Raw genomic sequence first — 14,752 nt, forward strand, 5'->3', positions numbered from 1 at the left:
TTCACTTTCTGGGAACCAGACCCTGCCTCCTCCTCCTCCTCCTCCTCCTCCTCCTCCGACCCCCCCCCCCCCGCGCTTTTTCTTACTTTTTTCAGCCTCCGATCGGTGTTCGGGCGCACTGCGCTGCTCAGCTTGGCTTCTGCTTCCCAAATCCTGCCTTCTCCTCTGCAGGCGTCGCGTTTCCCCCCGCCTCTCAGCCCGCTACCGAGCCTCAAAGCCCTGCCGGGTGGAGAGCCACTTCTTCACACTCAGAAAAGACGGTGCAAGCGCTTTCTCCGGCTCTTTCCTCGCCAGGAGAAGCGCCGGACCATCAAATCGGTCCAAGTTTCCACTCGCCCGCTCTCGGCGATTCGGAGAAGATTGCGAGGAGGAAAAGGAGGAGAAGGAGAAGGAGAAGGAGAAGGAAGAAGAAGAAAGAAGATGCGCGGTTCGGCCTCGCGGAGGGACCTCTAAAGCACCTGTCACGCCGTCCGGAGCAGCGCTGGGAGCGAGCGGAGCCGCCACAAGCCGGTGCAAGCAGCCGTCTGCAGAGCGAGCCTCCTTAAGGCAGCGACGCCGCGGCGCTCGTCCCGAGGGACCCAAGAATGAGCAAGCCGGCGGGATCAACAAGTGGGTAATGCTTGGCGGGGTCTCCCGCCAGAGAAAGCGGGAGCGTTCGGCCAGGGCTGGGCAGTTCCGGACACTGAGCCTGGGATCCGCTCGTTCTCCTAAGCCCCTTCCTCCAAGTAAACGCGCGGAGGATCAGGGGGCTAGGGGCCTGGCTGGCTGGCTGGCTGGCTTGTAAGGAGGTAGTGGCTGTGGCCGCCCAGGCCCGAAATGAACTTCAGACGCACTTGCTGGGTGGGAGTGGGGTGTCAAAAAAGTCTGCCGTGGGAAAAAGAATCTCTGGGCGGGTTTGTAAATCGCCTTTTTTTCCCTTGAAATGTGGACGGATTGGTGAAATGGGGGGGGGGGGATTTTCCCCTCTCTGAAATTAATACATTTAATAAGAAGACTAAACGTCCCATAGCTAAATGCTACAACCTCGCACGAAGGGGTGGGCTCTGCTGAAAGAGGATTTACCGGGAATACTTTGCACACCATTTTCAGCCTTACCGAATAATCCTGCGAAAAAAGGGAAGCAGAAACAATTTAAAAGTCACATTTCACTTAATCCTCAGTCCTGGTACACCTCATAACTGAAGGTTCTCCCCCCCCCTTCCCTTTTTTTAAAAGTCTGATTGACTGCTGTGGGTAGAAGTTGGCTTCAGACGCTAGAAATTCAAGAAGAGACTTTGGAAGTCGACTGTGATGCGGGAGGGAGCCAGCAACAGGCACAATCCAATTTGGGCTGTGACAGGTGATGGGCGAAGCCGGTTTAGAAGGAGCTCCTATGGCCATAATCATATTTTTTACTGATAGGGAAAGGGTGGAAAACAGAGAAACACGTGCATGCAGTTCTGCTTTAAAAACTCCGAATTTCTTCTCCCTTTATCCCTGTGCCTTCTTTTCAGGATGCGTGTCTGCGCGCATAGTTGTAATCTAGCTAAACTTTCTTTCGAATTCTGCATTTCTGGCCTCCAGCGAGGCGGCATTCGGAACTTTGTCGCAGGCTACAAACGAAGTGAAATCGCTCTTTTTGACCGAGGTAGAAATCGCGCAAAGAAGTGTCTTAAACAAAATCCTGTCTCGGTCAAACGAAAAAGGAGGAAGCGGTTAACGGGACGGATTGTTTGTTTGCGATGCCTTTTCCGAGAAAGAAAGGCGAGAGGTTCCGTTCTGTTAGCGGGGAGAGGGATCGAGGCCACGCTCCATCGACCGCCGGGGGAAACGGGATGCGGGCCGCGGGGCCAGCCTTCTGGGGGAAAGCGTCGGACGAGAGCGGGGAAACCCTCGCCCTTTTCCGCTCGGCCGCTTTCGTGGTCCACTTGCATTTCGCCGGGCCGAGCGTAGGGACGGTTCCACCGACTGCAGCGGGGCTTGTTCCGGCGCTGCACGGCCTGGAAAAGATGAGAAGCCTCCAACCGCCCCGGGACGCATCTCCGTCCGGTTCTGCTACTGGCAGCCGTCGGGAAAGTTTTGAAAACTTGCTGGAAAGTAACCTGGAAGGAGCCAAGCCACGTTTCTAAGCCTACGGGACGCGCTCCGGCTTGTCTGAAGGAGAGTGACCGAGTGGGCCCACGGCGATGGGGGTGTCAGGACAGCCCGGGGCGAAGGGTCTGAGTTTGAGCGACTCTCCTTTCTCTCGGATCGGGTGGAACTGCAGTCGTAGCGAGGCATACACGGAGGTCAGGCCCGCCCAAGCGAGTGGGACACGCGGTTTCCCTCAGTAGGCGCGAGTCCGTGGGAGAAATCAAGCGCAGGCCGGAGCATGGGCTGAGCTGGACAGACACCGCTCCGGTTTATCAACTGGAAGCCCGCAGTAAATACAACTCCACATTCAATCTTTCCTAAACAACACCCCCCCCGGCCCTTGGAAACTTTCGATAAGGGTTAGGAAAGCGATCTGTGCAATGCAGTGGACGCCCGTAAGCCTCGAGGCCAAAGCTCGCGTTTATGTCAGTGAAGTAGATTGAATGTGCCTCTACCGTTAAAGCCGCGGGCTTAGCGGTTCCCGTTTACCGTCTTTTTGGAACTAGGCACTGTCGAAAGCAAGGAGTGCCCCCGAGAAATTGATCTCAGTGGAAGGGCACGCGCGAAGGTGGATCCTAGACTCGCTAACTCCCAGGCCCCGCGGGAACTTTCCTCCTCTATCAGCCTCGGTTGCCGGCTCTTGACCTCACTCTGAAGCGCTGAGCTCGGTTGGAAGTGGTCGTGGATTCTGCCCGATGCCTTAAAAAGGGAGGCGGCTGCTGCATCCCATGAACAGGGCAGAAGACCAGGCTTTGGACCCCTTGTTGTTTATTCGGCGCCCCTTCTGGAGCAGAAGGCCGGCCAGCCACTTGTCGGAGGAGGAAGCGCTGTTGTCAGTTCGGCCAGCCACTTGTCGGAGGAGGAAGCGCTGTTGTCAGTTCGCTTTGGGTCCCAGAAAAATCTATGCCCCGCAGCGAAGCGAGACCCGGGAGTGTCCGGGAGAGGAGGAAGCCCCTCTTCTGCAAGGCCGCCCAGGGTGGGGGCCTGCGGGTGGCTGCGCTTTCCCTTCCGCCAGGCTGGAGGGCGGTCGGCGGCGCTCTGGCTGCTTGGGTGGTAATGGGACCCCGCCGCGGAGTCCTCGCAGAGCCGCCTAACTTCTTTCAGCAGCCTGTGATGGTAATTACAGTAATCGAACCTGCCAGAGAGCTTTACGCCATGCTCCAGCACAGAAAAGAGCCCCTCCCCGGACGCCCCGTCGAGGAAAGCACTGAGCCTGTTCCCAGCGAGGAGCCAGGCCTTTCCCCGGGGCTTGGCGGTACCCAGTTGGCCCTGCTTCAAGGGAACCCAGCCTCCTTCTCCCACCTTCCCACCCAGACCTTTTGTCTTTCCTCAGCCTCAGAGCCCCTGTTGCTGAGACCGAGGAACTGGCCTCCCCATCCCCAAAGCCCAGAAGAGTTGCCGGAGAAGGCAGGCAATGAAGGCAGAGAGAAATGGGCCAAGATTTGGAGAAGGGGTGCAGCAAGATGCCTTGTTTTAAAGCAGAAATCCATGTGCTGTTCTCCCAGCGAAGGGCCCTTGAGGAGCTTGGAAGGGTGCCCAAGGCCAGCTAGATGCCCCCTAGCAAGGATCTCGGATTTATTGCGAAGTCTATGGGCGACTTTCAGAGAGGAGGTGAAAAGCCCACCTCGAATGTCAGAAATTCTGAGCTGGGTGTGCTCTTGTGCTTGTCTTTACCTGCCCTGTGCCAGTTAAATCAACAGGCTCATTCAAGAGAGACTGTGGGCATTGGAAATCCCACCGCCTGCCGCGATAACCTCTGGGCGCTCGGGGGTGAGGCAAAGCGGCACCCAATTAGTAGGAGTGGATAACACAGAGCGATAGACAGAAGCAGCGCCGGAGGAGTTTGGAAGAATCCCAGCGGGCATCAATGCAATCAGGGCAACGACGCCTGTTTAATACAAACAGAATTAATGCCTGTTAATTAAAATATATTATGGTAGGCTATGCAGAGTCTCCCTGAAATTAAAGGTAAAACTGCCATGATTTGTCAGTCGAAAACAGCGTCCATGTGGACGGTTCAGTCTGTTTCCAAGAGGTGTTTTCTATGGTTACGTGCATTATTGCTGCCCTTCGCAGCCAGTCATCTCCGCCCCAGCCTCCTTGGCGGGCGGGCGGGTCTCTTGGTTCTTCGGGAGTGGAGGATCCAAGGAACCTGCTCTCCATTGCCGAGCGAGGCTTTGCTCTCTCCATTGCCGAGGTTTCGCTCTTCAGTTTCATTCTGCGGGGGCGCTGGGGTCCAGCCTCTACCCTGCCGCCTTGGACTTCCTTCCTTCGGAGGTAGTCTTTGAGTAGGAGGCTGCCCCAAATTGCCCCAAATTGGTTAAAGTTGTGGGCCTTCGGACAAGCTGGCCTTGGAGTAAGCACCTCTGCAAATGATGAAATTTACTTCAGAGGAGACCTGATGTGACCATTCTGTAAGGTTTTGCAAGAAACTGGGCCTGCTGCTCTGACAGTGGTTTGCAAGCCAAAATTAAACAACCCCAAAATATATCTATTTGGTTATCTATGTATTTAATTCTTCCCAATCCAAATTGGAGTCTCTAAATGTTATGTTACACAGGCACAAAAAAGAGCCATCCCAGAATTATCACCCACAACGGTTCTTGTTGTATGTTTCTATAAAAAATAAAAATAGTACATTAATTCGTGTGGTCACAGGATCCACTGAAAACGATAGTTTTTAAAATGGGAGAAGGCCTCTCCATAATGTTTGGAAATAAGCTTGTAATTTAATTTGATTCCCTATTCGTGTACTTCCCACTTTATGCACTCTCAATCCTACCTTTGCTCAGAGAAATAAACCTTTAAACATGCACACACACACTCAGAGTCAAAATATTTCTCCGCTTGGATCGCAATGTTAAACAGTCTTTTAGGATTTGAATTGGATCGACTGGGGGGAAAACTTAGAAATCCTGGTTAGCTAAAGATATTTTATTCGGATCTAAAAGTCCCATTCGGACCATGGTTACTTGCTTTCAAGTATCGAAGCTCAGATTGGTGGGGGGGCAGTCTTCCCCATACCTCAACCCAAAATTATCTCGATTTAAGTAGCGTTCACAGCAAGGTGAACCTTTGAAATCGCTTTAGAGCACGGAGTCGAACAGGATTGTGTCGTCCTCGGTAGCGATGGAAAGTGGAGGCGGGCTGGGGGGTGGGGAAGATCCGAAGCAGTCCGAGCCGAGAATGCGAGCCTGGGATTTGCATAAGGAAATGGCCCGGTTTGTCGGAGGTGACACCCAACACCAGGGGCTGGCACCATTGCATGTCCAATTTGCTCTCTCCTCCCCCACCGCCGAGTGTGGAAAGTCTGCCGAGGAACAGGGGGCGGGGCGAGAAGGGGGGAGTCGAGTGCTCTCCCCCGGAGCCTTTGTGTGCAATCCGAATTCCCATGCTACCCTTTTTGACGGGTCACTGGTGACCCAATAGGCAGGTGGCAAGGAAGGCGTGTAATTAGAGCGCTTGAGAAGCCAAGCTTGGCTTGGCCCGACTTTCCTGGACAACGCCTACTTCCAGCCACCCCTCCCTCTTACCACAGGGCACAACTTTACGGGGGGGGGGGGCGCTACCCGACCCCCTCCCCTGAGGACTCCCCTGGCTTGGCTGGCCCAGCCCGATTGTCACCTCCTCTTTTCTGACTCTCCCCCCAGGCGCCCCACCTAATCCCATTCCTCCAGTCCGGGCTGCTGCAAAGAGCAGCTGTCGAGTTACATTTGGGGGAGAAGCTGGCAGCTTACGTTGATTGGAGGCAGTCAGATGAGTTTCCATTGGTGGGGGGGATCATTAAGTTAACACTTAATCTAATGTCCCCATTGTCTGTTAGGGAGGCCTCCTTTCAGAGCCTAGCTGGGCTTCTCCTAGTCTCCTGAGAGCAGAATTTCCCCCTGGATTTCTGTCATTGCCCTCCCCACCACTGCCCCCAGGCGGCTCGTGCACAGCCAAGAAATGTGCAGCGCACCCCTGAATCGGGTCAGGAGAGATTCTTTCCCCCCCGCCCGCCCCCGTCAAAATGCAGAAGGGCAAGGATTGGTTTCCTCCCAAGTCATCGTCAAGCCTCATCTTTGGTGCTTTCCATGCCCGGATTCCCACTTGGCACTAAGCCACAATGTGGTTAGTTTGGTTTTGGCGTCTGGTGTTGTGGGAATTCCTTAAGTTGTGGTTTACAAACTGGGCTTTACAGCTCAGGGCGATCTCTGGGCCCATTCAGTTGTGGCTTTTTTAGCCATTGTGTTAATGTAAGGTGCACAACATCTTACTTCCAAGGCAGCGGATTGTTTTCACAAAGCAAATTTACTTAGCGGGCTGTGAGGCACTTACCCTAAATATATCAAGGGTTCTTTCAATCAACTGCAGTCATAATATTCTCCATGCAGGTCAACTTTCTTTTTGTGCAATAGGCCGGAGCTCTGGGTACTCCTGGCCAGGATCCAATGGACGTTGCTGGCTGGTGCCCACTTACACTGAAGTAAGCTTGCTCCCCTCAGTCTATAAGCATCAGTCTCAGAGCAGCCAATGTTTTGAACAATGTGCTGCTAGATCCTCCCCTGTCCGCCAGTCTCACTGCAGGCACTTTGGCCAACTCATGAGTAAGCACGGAACATCCATCACTTGTATGTTGCCACTAAGAAGTTGCAAGGGGTTCAACGGAAGTGTTATCAAGAAGACTGGGATTGGGGGCATTTTATTCACATTGAAGTCCGAGGACTTGGCTTTCCCTCACTTCTGTGGGAAAGGTGATGGCCTGCAGGCTGCTTACTTAAGAAAGAGTGTGACTAAGGCAATCCTGGGTAGTGAGCGGGGTTTGTAGGCAACTGCTGTCAGCTAGCAAGAGTCCATGTGGCAGTAGCAAGCAAGCATGGCAGAAAGGCAGGATCCGCCCATCTTTGAGCAGCTTCTGCAACCCAGTGGCCACCAATGGATGAGAATTCCCATCCCATTGCCTCCAAAGAGCATGGCCTTGGTGGATGAGAATTGTAGCCCAACATATTCTGAGTTGGGGAAGGCAGGTTTTAGTGGGTTGGTTAGGACCTGTCTCTTTAGAGCAAAGTAATGAAAGCCTATTATCAAAATTAGCTTGGGAGGTAGGAGACAACAGAAAAATTATTATTGGGTTTAAGACTGAGGTTGGGAAAAAATGAGGAGAGGGAAGGAGGAAGGAATTCAAGCAGCTACTCTTAAGGAAACAACTGCTTGTCAGATCTCAGCCATTTGGTTTTGCTGGATACATCAAATATCATGTGCTTTCTTCCCTGAAAACTTTCTGAAACACCTTGCTGGCAATTGCAGGCTGACACAATACCCAGGATCAGTACCAGGAAATCTGGCACAAAGGAGGCAGGCTGAAGTGTTGTTTTCTGGAGGGACCACTCTGACCTGTTTCCACATGTCTCTTTTGAGTAGTGACTCGCTAAGTGATAAAGGCCATCTGTACTTAATCAAACTTTCTGGCAGGATGTCCTGAGTAAGAAAGAGGGAGGACAGAACTCTAAATTTTGGGGAAGTGTGGTCTGAGAACCAAATATGACTCCCAAGAAGACAGGGTGCTAATGCCATGGAAGCAGAATTTGAATAAATGCTACCAGGCATCTGAAGGGTCAGCATGGTTTATGCCATGCACAGCAAAGCAGAAAAAATAATGCTACATTGACAGAACACACTGAACCCAACCTAGCCAAGCACATTTTAGTCTAAGGTGTGGTGAAACGCCATCCCATGCAGTTCGTTCAGGGTTCACTAGGGGTAAGTAAGTTGGGCAAACAAACCATGCACTGCACACACCAAGAGAGGATGTATTAATGACAAATTAGTTTGGCACTTGAGGTAGGAAGTCTCGCACCTTAGCTCTCCTCTTCTCTGGCAGGCAAGGTGCAAGTGGTGTAATGAATAATTGTGGCCCTTCCATGAGAAGAAACATCTGCTGGCTAAGGTGGCTATCTCACTTTACCTAAGGGTAAAGTCTCTGCTGCTCTGCCAGATGCATTTAAGCAGAATCCAACTCCCGTCTGTCACAGATGCAGCAGTTACTTCTGCATAGGCAGTCTTGCCCTACTCAAGAAGATCAGAGCAGATGTGTAGACTCTTGACATTGCTGAAAGGATGGTTCATATTCGCTCAGAAACAAAGCACAGACATTATTTCAGCGTTTCCTAACAGAAATAAAGCATCATGATGTTTTCCAGACATCATACGATGTGTTTAGGAATACTGTACAAGGGATTGCATTGTAGTGTATATTTAATATTTTCATTTTCATTAGGGAAAAAACCCTTTTAGGCTGGTAGAAATGTTTTTCAATTACAGCTGAAGGCCATGTTCCTAAGGAAGTCTACTTAAAAATAAATCCCACTAAAATCAGTGGTGATTGATTAGTTCAATTGGGCTGCACAAACAAGTTTTGATACAATTGTTGGGGTGTGGAAATAGTTTTGGAGAAATGTATCTTCAAATCTCCACTCACCAAGAAGCTCTCTGGTAATCTTGGACAAATCATTATCTTTATATTCCTAGCCTATCTAATGATGTTGAAATGATAATGAAGAAATGGGGGGGGGGGAATATGTACACCTCCTTAACTGACTGGAAATTAGCTCAGGATATTAATGTAGTGTCTCAGTAGATTTAGCACCTGGTTGACTCTGTTTAGCTATGAAAGTTAAGGAGAATTGGGCCTGGTTAGTATTTGGATGGAAGACCAATCTCAGGTCTTGTAGTTCAAACTGGGAAATTGGGGGAAAAAAATCCCCAAAAGGTGGCAATGGCAAACCTCTTCTGCATTGCCACCAAGAAAACTACATGACCATGAAGACACCTCCAGTCAAACTTACCTTGAAATAGTCTTTACATTTTATCAGTGTAACCATCTTCCCAAACTGATGCTCCCTCAGCCTGCTCATTATAATCATCCACTCCTTGTATAAGAATGATAGGTAGATAGCCTGGCTCAGCTGGAGGCTGAAGATTATGGAGATCTGCCTTAAACCTATTGGTTTAACTCAGCAGTAAGTTCTTTGCATTAAGTGGGAACATTCTGTGTTCAGTTTTTAACAGCAGAAGCCAGCTCTAAAGAAATATGTATTTCAGAGCATACAAGAGATCAAGCTGCACCAATGCCCAGGACAGCAATCTATTAGTAACTGTTATTTCTTTCTTTTAGTTGAAATCTCTGCTGTAGCCCCCCCAATATTTGGACACATTTGAGTTGCAGCTATTATGGTGGAACTCAACAGCCCCTGGAAAGGATTACAGGAAGTGTGAACAATGGATTTGTTCAATTAGCAAAAGGTTGAAGCATTAGCAAAACGATCTATTCCATTCTAAAATTCTATTATCATCATGACTTCAGCTCTGGTGCCCATTGCTTTCAAGAGATCAGGTTGCTCACCCTTTTCTCTCTGTCTCTCCCACCTTCATTTTCAGGTCGGATTTTAGATATACCATGTAAAGTGTGTGGTGACCGCAGCTCTGGCAAGCACTATGGGGTTTATGCCTGTGACGGATGCTCAGGGTTTTTCAAACGAAGCATCAGAAGGAATAGGACTTATGTCTGCAAATCTGGAAACCAGGTATTGGCACAACCCCTTGTCACCCCTCCCTGCAATCAGTTCCTTGTTGTTTGGGCAAAGTGGTTACATATTGTAGTGGAAATTCCTGTCACTTGGGGAGCTTGTTCTTTTAATCTTTTGAAATTATGTGTACCTAGGTAAGAATTGAATGTCTATTAAAACACTAGGGCTTCTGGTACATCCAATAATATGTTTGAATATGTACTTCACCCCAACACTTTAACTAAAATAAGCTTCCTGGTTTCACAGTCTGAAGATTTCAAAGCAGATAGAAAAACAAAATGTTCAACACCTCTCCCATCCTTCTAAAATAAATTGTGGAATCAGCAGGAGTGGGATAGATTCCTCCTGAAGCTTTAGCCTAAGATCCTATAAAAGTTAGGCCACTTTAAAGCTGCAGTTCTGTGCACAATGAGCAGCAAGGAAACTCTGATGCAGTTGACGAGATTTACAGCTCAATGTCATGCATTTTGATTTAAAAGCAAATTTGGCTTAATTTGATGTTGCTTACTGCAAAGTAAAGCTGTAGCACAGTCTTCCCCAGCCAAGCACCCTTCATATGTATAGACAAGGCTGAAATTTCCAGCCTACATAGGAATTCTGAGGAGCTGCAGTGCACCCAGGGTGGTGAAGATAGATATATAGGATTCAGACATGCTACCAAAGTAAGTCCATGGGCTTTGTGGTTGCAATGCTAAGGGCACCAGGGTATATGACTTCACTGACCTACCTAAGTGGTCCTGAGTAAATATCTCCCATTGATTGACTCATTTTCCCTTTAAAATTATCCCCTTTCCTTGATCTCAGTCTGCCAATTCTTTAAGAGTGCAACAAAATATTAGGAAGTTACAGTTGCAACTACAGTTGCAGAGGAATTATTAAAGACCTGTGAGATATTTCTTTATAGGCACTGGTCAGGGAGATGGAAATCACAATAATTTCAATAGAAATAGTTACCTCCTAAATAAACATGAAATGTGAGAGTTACTTTCATGGTGATATTGAGGAAACTTAGAAATTGTGGCCAACATTGGACTGTTGCCGAGAAATAAAATACCCCTCAGTTATTCAAAGTAAAAGTGCAGAAGCTGAGTCTTCCAATAACTTAGGAGCAGCTCTCGGGGTACCCCACCCCAAGTTCATTGTACTTGATTATAGACAGGGGACATTTATTAAATGCATGAGGAATAAACATATTAACTCTAATTTAATACATTGCAGTTTTTCATCCTATCCCAGTACACCAAACCAGGAAGGCAAGTATGACTTTCAGCACAAAATGGTTTATGTGGCCCAGACAAAATCTACTTGGGCACTTCATTAATGGAAAAAGTGTTTACCATTGAATGAAAAGTTTTAGAATGTAGTATTCAGCTCATGGGCATTGGAACTATGAAATTGCTCCAGGTGTTTAAATATCCCAGGGATGGGTGATAATCTCCCAGGAGCCAGGAATGTGTACAATAAGCAAAATACCCAAAGTCCAGACACACAGCTCTGCAAGGTGGAAGTCTCCAGGTGGAACAGGGTAACATCTCAGCCTTTTCTCTTGGCAGATGGTAGACAAGGTACAAAGGAAATATTGGCAGATATTAATGGTACATCACCTTCAAACCAATGCATTATCTGCTTCTCTCTTTCCCTCCCTTTTTTGGTATGCACTGCATTTCAATCTCATCCCACCTCTACAAGTTCCTACAGTGTACCATTGCTAGGCAGTTGAACAATCAATGGAAGGTTGCTTTTTGCTCTCTTTGGCCCCCATTCTGGGCCATGGAATCCTGGGTGGAGCACCTTGGTGGTCTTTGCAGAGCTACTGAAAGAGCCTGGAGGATGTCACTCTCTTCTAACAAGTACCAGAGTAAAAACAACTAGTTGGTGGAGAAGGATAGCAGCTGCTACAGTGGCGTGAGCGAGCACAGTGCAGCACTAGGTTGGCTGAAAATAACATAGTACTTTCTTTCTCCCTGTATATCCCAGTCTTGCATCCTAGTTCCCCTTTATGTGTTTTCTGTCCTTATTTCCCTGCCCATAATAATTAAATCTCCATTTTCAAAAGCAGTGAACTTTTTTTTCCTGAATCAGTTATTTGGAGTCCATCAGTTGGGAAGAACAATTCTCGTCATGCTTTTCTTAGCATAAGTTCTGGGAAAGCTTGTATCTATAATCCTCTTCTCATGTTTCCTTTTTTCCTCACCAGATATCCTCCTTAGACATATTATCCTATAATTTCTCCCTCCCCTTTTCATTTTATTAACACACAACATACACACATACTCTTCCTTCCTTCCTCTCCCTCCAATCTCCTATGCAAATAGTTATACTCTATACTTCACACTTTTTATGGTGGTGTGAAAATGGTATTCTGCAACCTCCAACTTTTCTAATCTCCCTCCATGTTGAATAGTTTCTACCACAATTCTTTTCTAGTCCTTCTCATCTGTTTTAATTCCTCCAATGCCATATCCTTCACTTTAGCCCAGTTTCCAAATTTTCTTATCTGCATAGGTTGTTTTGTGTAGCTATATTCCAATGGAACTGTAGGTTGTGAGCCTTTTTGCATCTGAACAGCATTTCTTTGGGGCCAATTTACAAATTAGATGCAAAAGCATGTAAAAGAAAGCGTTGCCTTTTCTTTTTCATTTTGAGCCATGGGTAGGAGGTTATTTTATTTGGAGTAATTATCAGAAAGACACATTTAAACCTGGTATACTTGAAACTGATCCATAAAGAGACATTTTCTTCAATGGTGGAAAATCCAGATTCTTAATAAGTATTGAAATGAACAATTAGGCCAGACAAGCAGCATCTAGATAGCTGCAAAGGTCAAATAAGTAGGGATTTTTTTCTGCCTGTTTTTAGAAAACACTGTTCTGTATCCTGTGGTTTACCAATGGACCCATAAAAGAGAAAAATTAGTAGGGCTATTTCCTCCTCCACCTCCTCCATACCAAAATAATCTTTCATTGTGTTTCTTTCTCTCACATACACATTCTTTCCAAAAAGTTACAGAACTTTCTAATTTTTCTGTTACCCAACAAAACACATTTCTCTTGCTGAAATCCAGAGGTGACTGGGTTATAACAAATGAGGGTAATTAAATGAAAATTAAATTGGTTCAAAGAAAATTAAACGGCAGTAAATTAATTGAAAAGGAGCTACTGATTTAATATGATCTGGGGAGTGAGGTGAAAATTAAGTGAAGAATTTATTGAGATTATTTGAATTGAAATTGGCTTACCTTCTGTGAAATTTAAAGACATTCTAGTTATTATTTCTAAATGCGTGTAGATTAGCATGCTTCAGTTTTGAACTCATTTGCAGAATGTTGATTTACCTAATTCTTTCCTGAGGTGACTTATAAACTAATACTCAGAATCTTTTAAGTACATAGCAATGTAGTTAGTTACACTTTAACTGGCAGATGCAGTATTATATTTTTAAGTTTTCCTCAAATTACCTTCAGTATCTATACTTATCTTTTCCTAAAGTGGGCAAACATCTCTACCTGCATTTTAAAGTAGGACCTGACCTACTGTAGACTAAGCATCTCCACCATCAAATTCTGTTGCACCTAGAGACTTGCTCTGAAACCATTTTTCTCCTTTCAGATTGTTTTTCTCTTTCTCCTCCCCCTGCCTCCCAGCCATATTGCTGCTTAGTTCACTATTAGGAAACTTTGGGGGACAGGTTGTGTGTGTGTGTGTGTGTATTTGTGTGTGGCCACCTCACTTGGAACCAAAATGTTTGAGAATGTAGTAATTTAAAAAAAAACAACCCTAAACCTAATCTGGAGTTTTCCACTCTCTCCTTGAGAGAAGTTAAATAGTCTGAATAAAGCAGGAAGGTTTTTAGGGAATCACAGAAAAATGGGAGTTGAGAGTGGTAAATATCCAGAACCATCTATACATTTGAGTTTTACAAAACCAAGGTACTTATAAAATATTGAGTGTTCCATTACTGCTGCTCCATGGATAATTTCAATCTCTACTGACTCATCCCTCCTTTGCTCCAATTATTACCTGAGAATTTGACTTAAGAGTCATAAATTCCTTTCCAGTTCATTGCTTCAATTTGTTTGACACTTATATGAAAACAAACCATGATAAGAGTGAAATGAGAATTGTTTCTGTAGTCAGATAGGTCTCTAAGAATGCTAGGTCCCTAAGGCTACCATCCTTTAGACCACTGTTTCTTGAACTTTTTTTCCTCAGGACCCCTTCCTATTTTTAAAAATTATGGAGGATCCCAAAAGAGCTTTGTTTCTATGGGTTATATTTATCAATATTTACCATATTAAAAATTAAAATTGATGCATCCGCTGCTGCTACAGCTTCTTATGATTGTTTGATGGAATTTTAATATTGTATTATTTTTCAACATAGGTTGGCAAATAATTTTGATTTTGTGGATCCCTGAGAAGATCTTGGGAGACCCCAGGGGTCCTAGGACCACATTTTAAGAAACACTGCTGTAGACCAAAAGTGCAGATCTGTCTCCCCTCCCAGCTGTTGCTGAAGTCCAGTTCCTGTCAGCCCCAACCAGTGCCGCCTGTGGTCAGGGGGGCAGTTTCTCCATTCCTGAGAAAGACCAACCTTCTCCAATCGGGTGCTCCTCTGACATGTTGTTGGACGACAGTTCCCGCCAGCGAAGATGATGGGATCTGTTCTCCATCACTAGAGTGACCCCAGGTTGCAAAAGGTGGCGGCATCTGCTAACCCCAACCTCCAGCACGTGCTACCTAGGCAAGCTGTCAGAGCCCAGAGCCGCGAGCATCTAACTTCCGAGCGATAGTGCGCAGGCGCAGGATCCAGGTCCGCCGTGCTTCAGTTCTTCAGAGCGCAGCGAGTGATTCCTTCCAGCCAAGCCGTTGAGGGCAAAGCGAGCATCCTGGCAGGCGCAGGAAGGCGGCCTTTTGTCCCACCCAGTTCAGTTAGCAGGACGTGCAACTCGGCGGAATCCCCTTTGCACCTCCCGACCTCAGTGGGCTTACTTCGGAATGTAGGCTCCTGTGCCCGCCGTTTGAAGGGGAGCAACCCTTGAAGCAATAGGACTCACTCAAAAATAGGCGTGTCATA

At 47.0% G+C, this 14,752-nt stretch overlaps 1 protein-coding gene across 1 annotated transcript in view; it reads left to right on the top strand.

Annotated features, from left to right (window-relative positions):
* Positions 1 to 584: 584 nt before the first annotated feature.
* Positions 585 to 14,752, top strand: part of NR2E1 (nuclear receptor subfamily 2 group E member 1) — a 28,304-nt gene continuing 14,136 nt past the window's right edge. The window contains exons 1-2 of the mRNA XM_007423351.1: positions 585 to 609; positions 9,529 to 9,674. Coding sequence (XP_007423413.1) covers positions 585 to 609; positions 9,529 to 9,674 — 171 coding nt within the window. The remainder of the gene's footprint in view (positions 610 to 9,528; positions 9,675 to 14,752) is intronic.

Source organism: Python bivittatus, unplaced genomic scaffold (assembly GCF_059951505.1).
Source record: "Python bivittatus isolate LINGU-HERP-01145 unplaced genomic scaffold, Pbiv_v1 ctg000020_np1212, whole genome shotgun sequence".
Classification (NCBI taxonomy): Eukaryota; Metazoa; Chordata; class Lepidosauria; order Squamata; family Pythonidae; genus Python; species Python bivittatus.